The sequence below is a fragment of the Dama dama genome, chromosome 12 (assembly GCF_033118175.1).
Source record: "Dama dama isolate Ldn47 chromosome 12, ASM3311817v1, whole genome shotgun sequence".
Lineage (NCBI taxonomy): Eukaryota > Metazoa > Chordata > Mammalia > Artiodactyla > Cervidae > Dama > Dama dama.
This window is the reverse complement of record NC_083692.1, coordinates 84,307,303-84,317,987: the sequence shown is the minus strand read 5'-3', so window position 1 is coordinate 84,317,987 and position 10,685 is coordinate 84,307,303. Positions and strand designations below refer to the sequence as shown.

Genomic DNA, 10,685 nt, shown 5'->3' with positions numbered 1-10,685 from the left:
ATGGAACAACAGACTGGTTCAAAATTGGGAAAGGAATTCAACAAGGTTGTATATTGTCATACTGTTTATTTAACTTACATGCAGTGTACATCATGCAAAATACTGGGATGGATTAATCACAAACTGGAATCAAGATTGCCTGGATAAATATCAACAACTTCAGATATGCAGATGATACCACTCAAATGGCAGAAAATGAAGAGGAACTAAAGAGCCTCTTGATGATGGTGAAAGAGGAGAGTGAAAAGTTGGCTTAAAACTCAACATTCAAAAAACCAAGATCATGGCATCTGGTTCCATCACTTTATGGCAAATCAGTTCAGTTCAGTTCAGTCGCTCAGTCGTTTCTGACTCTTTGCGACCCCATGAATTACAGCACGCCAGGCCTCCCTGTCCATCACCAACTCCCGGAGTTTATTCAAACCCATGTCCATCGAGTCAGCGATGCCATCCATCCATCTCATCCCCTGTCATCCCCTTCTCCTCCTGCCCCCAATCCTTCCCAGCATTAGGGTCTTTTCCAATGAGTCAACTCTTCACATGAGGTGGCCAAAGTATTGGCGTTTCAGCTTCAACATCAGTCCTTCCAATGAACACCCAGGACTGATCTCCTTCAGGATGGACTGGTTGGATCTCCTTGCAGTCCAAGGGACTCTCAAGAGTCTTCTCCAACACCACATTTCAAAAGCATCAATTCTTTGGCGCTCAGCTTTCTTCACTGTCCAACTCTCACATCTATACATGACTACTGGAAAAACCATAGCCTTGACTAGAAATAGATGGGGAAAAAGGTGGAAACAGTGACAGATTTTATTTTCTTGGTCTCCCAGATCACTGCAGACAGTGACTGCAGCCACAAAATTAAGACACTTGATCCTTGGAAGAAAAGCTATTACAAGCCTTGACAGCATCTTAAAAAGCAGAGACATTGCTATGCTGCAAAGGTCTGTATAGTCAAAACCATGGTTTTTTCCAGTAGTCATGTACAGATGTGAGAGTTGGACCATGAAGAAGGCTGAGCACCGAAGAACTGATGCTTTTGAGCTGTGGCGCTGGAGAAGACTCTTGAGAGTCCCTTGAACAGCAAGGAGATCAAACCAGTCAATCCTAAAGGAAATCAACCCTGAATATTCATTGGAAGGTCTGATGCTAAAGCTGAAGCTCCAATACTCTGGCTACCTGATGTGAAGAGTCAACTCATTGGAAGAGATCCTGATGCTGGGAAAGATTGAAGGCAGGAAGAGAAGCAGATGACAGAGGATGAAATGGTTGGATGGCATCATCGACTCAGTGGACTAAGTTTGAGCAAACTCTGGAAGATGGTGAAGGCCAGGGAGGCCTGGTGTGCTGCAGTTCATGGGGTTGCAAAGTTGGGCCCGACTTAGTGACTGAACAACAGCAACAATTCATGCTAACCTTGTAACAGGGATTATTCACTTAGTCCTCCTGCCAATTGGGTTGGTCTTGCTTTATCTCCATTTTATAAGAAAGACCTTACAGCAAGGAAGTGGCTAGAATCTGGACTCAGAAGAGGCTGTCTAACGTCTTAACTCTCAGGTCTGACTCGTCTCTCTGATCTTTTCACATGCCCCTGGAGGAGTTTCTACAGGGGACACCCCTGTAGGCACAACCCTGGCCCGTGGGCTGGCACAATCCTGGACCCGTTCAGCTCCCATCATCTTGGTCTTGGTTCCTCAAGCACCACATGGGCATGTGGCTCCTCAAGGGTCATTCTCCCCTCCTCCTTCTGTCTATCCCACCCTCTCTGAGCATGGCACAGACCGAGCGTGCTGGTAGCTCCCCAGGGAGAGTTCATGGGAAAGACTTAGGTGCTGCCTGGCCACAGTGAGTGCTCACTAATCATCAGGGACCACCGTTTTTACTGTAACTGAGGTCTGCTTCTCAGGAAAGAGGTGGTGGCGGCATAGGCAGGGCCAAGGCGTGCACAGGAAGATCTGTTCGGAGCCCCAGGGCATCAATGGCTGGAGGTGGAAACAGCTGCTGAGCCCTCGCCTGGAGAAAGCGGGGAGATGGAGGGGGTAAGAAGGAAGCCCACATCTCTGGGCCCCAACAGGAAACCCAGCAGGCACATTCAGATGGAAACCAGCTATAATCGGTAGTACCTCTGAGGCCCCCTTGCAGGGTGGCTGGCTCAGTGGTGAGAGGCCCGTGGCCGGAAGATGAAGTGGTGACGAGGTGACAGACAGCAGGCCCTGCAGGCAGGCAGGCGGGTGGGTGGTCACAGTGCGTGTTTCATTAGCTACCGACTAAGGATTTGCGTAACTTTCCTTTCCTGTCTCAGCTGGTAGCTAGGTTTTTAAAAATAAATTCCAGGACATCAAGCTCAAATTTCCAAAGCGGTGTCCCCAGGCCCCGGGCTGACTTCTGGCACAACTGTGTGATGAGCAGAGTTCATTCACCTAAGCCTTACCTTAGGTGCCCTCCTCCCCTGCTCAGAGCTCTCACCTCTAAGATCTTGGGCATTTCCTTGTATTCCCCCAGGAGACTCTGTCCAAGCAAATCCCAGTCCTTCTGTGCCCTGCCCCCAGCTGCCAGCTTCAGATCTTCTCAGCATCTCATACCAAAGTTGCATGGGGCTGGAGGAGCAGTGCCTTGGAAGGGCCAGGTATAGAACCAATGGGTCAAGGCTCGTGGCTTAAGGTGTCACCATCCCCAAGGAGAACTGGGGACCCCAAAAGGTGTCAGATCCTCTAACAGTGGGACATCCAGCAGCTGGACCATCTCTGCAGGAAAACACTCAGCACAAAGTGTGCTTGTCCATGACAGCAGGTCCCAGAGCAAGAATTCCAGAGCCGAGAAGAGCCCACAGGCTGTTCTACCTCACTCCTTTCATTTTAAAAGATCTGGGGACCAAGCCTCAGGGAAGTGAGATGACTTACTCTCTCTCTCTCTAACACATCTAGGAAGCTGCTGAGACACTGAGCCAACATCCAATTTCCTGGGGCGTGGCCCTGACCGGCCACAGCCAGCCAACTGAGCATGGGCAGCTTTCCCCAGCTGGGGAACCACCAAGAATTCCATGCAGGCCACCCAGATTCCTGGCAGCTGCCAGCCCCACCTCAGCCCTGACCTGGTGGCTGGGGCTGCTTCCCTGCCAACTCCATGTTCCCACTTGGAGCTGAGTAGTCTGAGTCTCCAATCATTCCAGACACAACAAGGACTGAGAGGTTCTACTATGGCTTGCCAGGAGGGTTTGCAGCCAAGCCGAGCTCCTCCAGGGGCAGAGAGCTGACCTGGGACGTCAGACACAGCTTGCCTTTGGCCATCCCCAAGGCCTTGTCTGCTCTACTCTGGCTGCTTCACCAGCTCAGCCTCCCCTGTCAGAGTCTCCTCTCCACCTGGACCTACCCCACCCTCCAGGTCTCACTGTTGCTTTATCCATGGAGCCCCTGCTCCCTTGGTCTATACATATTCTTTTGCTGTCCCCTCCAGCTTTCCTTTCTGCATCATCAAACATAGTAGTGCTGTATCCCCACTCAACCTTCACCTTCAAGTTCCAATAGCACCTTGTGTACCCTGTATAACAGATTTAGTGCTTTGTCTTACTTTACATACTCTGTTCTTGACTGTGAGCTGTCACTGATTTGGTTCCAGTTATTTGCACTTCAGAATCTAGCTCACTGTCTGAGCAAACATGCTGTTTGGTGAATGAGAAAAAAGATGGACAGAGGGATGGATGAATGGATATTGAATGGATGATGTATGTCAGTTCAGTTCAGTCACTCAGTCGTATCTGACTCTTTGCGACCCCATGGACTGCAGCACACCAAGCCTCCCTGTCCATCACCAACTCCCAGAGTTTACTCAAACTCATGTCCATTAAGTCAGTGATGCCATCCAGCCATCTCATCCTCTATTGTCCCCTTCTCCTCCCACCTTCAATGTTTCCCAGCATCAAGCTCTTTTCAAATGAGTCAGTACTTTGCATCATCAGGTGGCCAAAGTATTGGAGTTTCAGCTTCAGCATCAGTCATTGCAATGAATATTCAGGACTGATTTCCTTTAGGATGGACTGGTTAGATCTCTTTGCAGTCCAAGGGACTCTCAAGAGTCTTCTCCAACACCACAGTTCCAAAGCATCAATTCTTTGGCGCTTAGCTTTCTTTATAGTCCAACTCTCACATCCATACATAACTACTGGATAAACCATAGCTTTGACTGGATGGACCTGTGTTGGCAAGGTAATGTCTCTGCTTCTTCATATGCATATGTCTAGGTTGGTCATAACTTTTCTTCCAAGGCGCAAGTGTCTTTTAATTTCATGACTGCAGTCACCATCTGCAGTGATTTTGGAGCCCCCAAAATAAAATCTGTCATGGTTTCCTCTGTTTCCCCATCTATTTGCCATGAAGTGATGGGACCAGATGCCATGATCTTAGTTTTCTGAATGTTGAGTTTTTTTTTTTTTTTTCTCATTAAACTTTTTTTAATGGGTCTCAAATTCTGTGACAGATTTTTGGTCAAGGTGTTTTCATTAAAAAGTACTGATTTTAAAAACTAATAACTTAAACTGCCACACACAAAACATATGGTCCACAAAAACATTCTCCTTTCCTTCTGAAGGTTTTACGATGCATTGTTATCATTAACCAGTCTTTTACTATCAAACTTAAATGGCCAATTGAGACAAACAGTTCTGAGACCGTTCTTCCACCACTGATTAAGACTGGGGTGGCAGGTGTTGGGGATAATATTCATTTAGCCTTCTGAGCTTTCTGGGCAGACTTGGTGACCTTGCCAGCTCCAGCTGCCTTCTTGTCCACTGCCTTGATGACACCCACAGCAACTGTCTGTCTCATGTCACGCACAGCAAAACGGCCCAGGGGAGGATAATCAGAGAAGCTCTCGACACACATGGGCTTGCCAGGAACCATATCAACAATGGCAGCGTCACCAGATTTCAAGAATTTAGGGCCATCTTCCAGCTTTTCCCCAGAACGACGATCAATCTTCTCCTTCAGCTCAGCAAACTTGCAAGCGATGTGAGCTGTGTGACAATCCAGCACAGGTGCATATCCAGCACTGATTTGGCCTGGATGGTTCAAAATAATCACCTGAGCTGTGAAGCCAGCAGCTTCCATGGGTGGATCATTTTTGCTGTCACCAGCCACATTGCCACGACGGACATCTTTGACAGACACGTTCTTGACATTGAAGCCCACATTGTCCCCAGGAAGGGCTTCACTCAATGCTTCATGGTGCATTTCTACAGACTTCACTTCAGTTGTTACATTGACTGGAGCAAAGGTGACCACCATGCCAGGTTTGAGAACACCAGTCTCCACACGACCCACAGGGACAGTACCAATACCACCAATTTTGTAGACATCCTGGAGAGGCAAACGCAAGGGTTTGTCAGTTGGGCGAGTTGGTGGCAGGATGCAATCCAGAGCTTCAAGCAGGGTGGTTCCACTGGCGTTGCCGTCCTTACGGGTGACTTTCCATCCCTTGAACCATGGCATGTTAGCACTTGGCTCCAGCATGTTGTCACCATTCCAGCCAGAAATTGGCACAAATGCTACTGTGTCGGGGTTGTAGCCAATTTTCTTAATGTAGGTGCTGACTTCCTTAACAATTTCCTCGTATCTCTTCTGGCTGTAGGGTGGCTCAGTGGAATCCATTTTGTTAACTCCAACAATTAGTTGTTTCACACCCAGAGTGTAAGCCAGAAGGGCATGCTCACGGGTCTGCCCGTTCTTGGAGATACCGGCTTCAAATTCACCAACACCAGCAGCAACAATCAGGACAGCACAGTCAGCCTGGGATGTGCCTGTAATCATGTTTTTGATGAAGTCTCTGTGTCCTGGGGCATCAATGATGGTAACATAGTACTTGCTGGTCTCAAATTTCCACAGGGAGATATCAATGGTGATACCACGCTCACGTTCAGCTTTCAGTTTGTCCAAGACCCAGGCATATTTGAAGGAGCCCTTTCCCATCTCGGCAGCCTCCTTCTCGAACTTCTCAATTGTTCTCTTGTCGATCCCGCCACATTTGTAGATCAGATGGCCAGTCGTGGTAGACTTCCCTGAATCTACGTGCCCAATGACAACGATGTTGATGTGGGTCTTCTCTTTTCCCATTTTGGCTTAGGTTTAACGGTGGTTTTCACGACACCTGTGTCCTGGCGGCAAACCCGTTGCGAAAAAGTGAATGTTGAGTTTTAAGCCAACTTTTTCACTCTCCTCTTTCACTTTCATCAAGAGGCTCTTTAGTTCTTCACTTTCTGCCATAAGGGTGGTGTCATCTGCATATCTGAGTTTATTGATATCTCTCCTGGCAATCTTGATTCCAGCTTGTGCTTCATTCAGCCTGGCATTTCACGTGATGTACTCTGCATATAAGTTAAATAAGCAGGTTGACAATATATAGCCTTGACATACTCCTTTCCCTATTTGAAACCAGTCTGTTGTTTCATGTCCAGTTCTAACTCCTGCTTTCTGACCTGCATACAGATTTCTCAAGAGGCAGGTCAGGTGGTGTGGTATTCCCATCTCTTTAAGAATTAGATATGTATGGATAAATGGATGTCAGCTGGTGGCTGGCTGGATACAAGAATGAAAGAATAAAAGGATAAATGGATGGATGCTAAATAAACAAATAGGTGGATAGATGTCAGAAAAATGGATGGGTGGATGTTGGCTAGCTAGCAGGTTGGCTGGCTGGCTCTATAGATGAATGGATAGAAGGAAGGAATGATGACTGGATGAATAAATGGATGGATGGAAGAAAGAATGAGTGAATAGATAGATGGATGGGTAGAAGAAAGAAGGATGAGTGGATGGATGGATAGTTCATCCATTTGATAGGACAGTCAAAGGCCTCTTATCTCATATCTGTGGGATTTCTATTTTCCCATTGCAGAGCTACTGAAGGTCCAAAGTACAAGGTTTTTCTTTTTTTTTTTTTCCAGAGAAGCACTCTGTTCCTCGTGTCCTCCTAAGCCAATTCTGAGAGAAGCAAAGCAAGAGTTTTGGGCCCACTTAATGGATAAAGAAATTGAGATCTACAGTCATTTAGGATTCATTCATGGACACCCAGCTAGGTTTAAAGCAGAGTGAAAATCAGACTTCTAGCCTCTCGACTCTCAGGTCTGAGCCACATATGTATGTGTACATATATAACTTTTCTGAAGCATCTGAGAGTAGATTTAGAGACTTCTGCCTCTAAATAGTTCAGCCTGTGTTTACTTAGTCTTTCTCTTTTACAGTCATGGTATAGTTATCAAAAATCAGGAAATTAGCCATTCTACAGTAGTATTTCATCTACAGACCTTATTCAGACCAGCTGACCCACTAATATCCTTTTCCTATCCAGGCTCCAATGCAGGGTCCCATGTGTATTTGGTTGCTGAGTTGCTTTAATCTCCTTTAATTGGGAACAGTTTCTCAGCTTTTTAAACATTTTCATGACCTTAACATTTTTTAAGAGAATCAGCCAGTTATTTTGCAGATGCCCCTTGATATGGGCTTGTCCGATGATTCCTCTTGATGAGATTTGGGTTACTCAACACTGGCAGGCTGCCACAGAAATGATGCTCTCCTTCCCAGGGCATCATCTCAGGAAGGACACAATGATTCGTCCCCTCACTGGTGAAGTTATCCTTGGTCCCTGAGAGGTGGTGTCTGCCAGTTTTCTCCAGTGCAAAGTTATTCTCTTTCCCTTAGTAAAATGGTGTCATATGAGAAGCTATTATGAGACTGGATAAGTGTTTTGCTTCTCGTGATACATTTGCCCACCAATTTTAAAATCCATTGATGTTTCTTGCCTGAAACAGCTATTATCCTGGTGGTTGCCAAAAGGTGATTGTCTAATTCCAACATTCCTTCTACAGGTGGAAGAAGGAATAGAATAGAAGGACATTTCTTCTATTAGGTGGACTCCTTCTTTAAATAAGAGTTTTTCTTCTCCTGATTTATTCAGTCATTTATCTATATCAGTATAGATTCAGGGGTTCCTCCTTTACTGTGGGTTAAAATATATTACTACAATTAATTAATAAATTAACATTTTATCTTGAAATAATTCTAGACTCCCAGGAAGTTGCAAAGACAGTGTATAAGGTCTTGCATACCCTTCATTCAGTTTCTTTCAATGGTTGTATCTTACATAACTGTAGTGCAATGTCAAAGCCAGAGAACTGCATTGGTGCAATATATGTGCATAACTGTGTCATTTTCTCATGTGTCTACATTCATGGAACCACTACAGTCAAGATACAGCTTGACCATCTCGAAGATCTGCCTGGGCTCTTCTTCTACAGTCCGGTCTCTCTGTCTCTCCAACCATCTCTTGCTCATGGCAATTATCCATTTGTTCTCCATCTCTGTACTTACGTCACTTCAAGAACATTACATAAATGAAATAATTCAGAGTGTGACCTTTGGAGACAGGATTTTTTGCTCAGCATAACATCCTTGAGGTTCATTCAAGTTGTTATGTGTCTCAAAATCTCATTCACTTTTATTGCTGGGTAGTGTTCCAGGGCATGGAGCTACCAAGTTTGTTTAGCCATTCACCTTTTGAAGATATTTGGTTGGTTCCCATTTGAGACTATTACAAATACAGCTGCTGTGAAGTCATGCACAGTACAGGTTTTTGTACGGACATGTTTTCCTTTCTCTGGGCCAAGTTCCCAGAAGTGTAATTGCTGGGTTGTATGGTCAGTGTATGTTTAGACTTTGAAGAAACCACCAAACTTTCCCAGAGTGGCTATGCTATGTTTGTTTCTATCAGCAGCGTATGAGTGCTCCAGTTTCTCTGCCTTCTCATCAACATTATTATTGTGACCTTTTAAAAAATTTTTTAGCCATTCTGCTAAGTGTGTAGTGATAATCTCACTGTGACCTTAATTTGTATTTCCTTATTATTTTTAAATTTTTTTTACTGAAATATAGCTTATTTACAATATTGTGTTGGTTTCAGGTATATAGCAAAGTGATTCAGTAATACATATATATGGATATATATTCTCTTTTCAGATTACTTTCCATTACAGCTTATTATAAGATATTGAGTATGGTTTGCTATGCCATAGAGTAAGTCCTTTTTGGTTATCCACTTTATATATAGTAGTGTGCATATTTTAATCCCAAACTGCTAATTAATTTGCATTTCCTTAATGGCTAATTCTACTTCCCTGGCGGCTCAATGATAGAGTCAGCCTGCAATGTGGGAGACCTGGGTTCAATCCTGGGTTGGCAAGATCACTTGGAGAAGGGAATGGCAACTCACTCCAGTATTCTTGCCTGGAGAATTCCATGGACGGAGGAGCCTGGTGTTGCAAAGAGTCAGACACAACTGAGAGATGAACATTTCGCTTCATTTCAGTGATGTCTAACAACTCTTCACGTGCTTATTTGCCATCCATGCCTCCTTGGTGAAATGTCTCTTTATGTCTTTTGCCCACTTGGTACTTGGATTTTTTCGTTACTTACTGTTGAGTTTTAACAATTTGTTATATCTGAGTAGGAAACCTTTGTCAGATAGGTGTTTGCAAATATTTCTCCCTTATTATTAATTTTAGTGTTCAACTTGCCCTTGTTGACTTTTAAAAGAAAGTTTTCAAGTTGTTTGAAAGTTGTTTCCTCTAGACCTACCATGTGCTTGCTGGCACTTGTCAAGAGCTGTGAATATATAAGACATAAGGCAGGGTCCTTGCCCATGAAGGGCTCAGTCCAGCGTCCAAGAGCAGAGAACAAAACAGATCATTTCAACACAGTGCAGTCAATGGCACGGAAAAGACGTGGGTGTTGTGTGTGGGAACACCGAGGTGAGGAAGATTGGTCAGGGGAGATGGGCGGGAGCCAGAGGATGAGTCTGCTCCTGTGGGCAGGTAAGGAGCCATGGGTGATCAGAGGAGAAATAAGAGCTGACACGGATGACCTTGAGTAGTTCAAGTACATCAAGTTCAAATAGTTCATGGCAGCAGGGCTAGGAGGCCAGAGAGCACTGTGGGGCAAGGGCTTTGTGGAGTCCCTCGGAATTGGGTTGGCATCTTTGAAGGCCCTCCGCTGTCCTGTGACCCTGGAGAAGGTCAGTTCACTTTTCTCAGGCTGAGTTTTCTCACAGGCAAAATGAGTTGGTAGTGCCTACTTCCCGAAGACTATGGGAGGATAGCAAATAATGAACGTGAAGCTTTCAGCTCTGTACTAGGGAGGGAGGCAGGGCTAGGTGCTTGGAGCAGCCACTGGATAAAACAGCTGGATTGGTTAGTGGGAGGGAATTCCTCCCAGGTCCTGGCTCTTCCCGAGGGTCTCTCCTTTGGGCTCATGCCTCCCGGGGTTCACCTTGCTGAGGGAAAGTGCAAATCTTGCCCTACGTCAGCTGCTTCTCCCTGCACCCAGGACCGCACCAGGACCCCGGGACAGTCTCCACCACTTCACACACACTTCCCCCGGCTCCTCCCGGCAGCACGGAAGCCTCCCTGGGCCGTCAGCCCAATGCTCTCTTTCTCAGCAGCCTTTCTTGGAAGAGTTGTTTATTTTCAGTGTCTCCACCTCCTCACCTCCCTGTCACTGTTTCAGTCCCTGCCGTCTGGCTCCCCGCCGCCCACACCCCAGGGACTTCCCTTGTCAAGGTCACCGTGGCCTCTGTGCCCCTGACTGGCTTTACTCCCTCACCTGGGCTCCCTGCAGCACTCGAGAAGGCTGACCACTTCCCCT

General features: G+C 45.9%; 1 protein-coding gene across 1 annotated transcript; it reads right to left on the bottom strand.

Moving 5' to 3' along the window:
- Nucleotides 1-4,416: 4,416 nt before the first annotated feature.
- Nucleotides 4,417-6,170, bottom strand: LOC133066660 (elongation factor 1-alpha 1-like). The gene has a single exon (XM_061157960.1). It carries the CDS (start codon nucleotides 6,102-6,104, stop codon nucleotides 4,716-4,718), a length of 1,389 nt encoding a protein of 462 aa, XP_061013943.1. The 5' UTR covers nucleotides 6,105-6,170; the 3' UTR covers nucleotides 4,417-4,715.
- Between the last annotated feature and the right edge of the window lie 4,515 nt (nucleotides 6,171-10,685).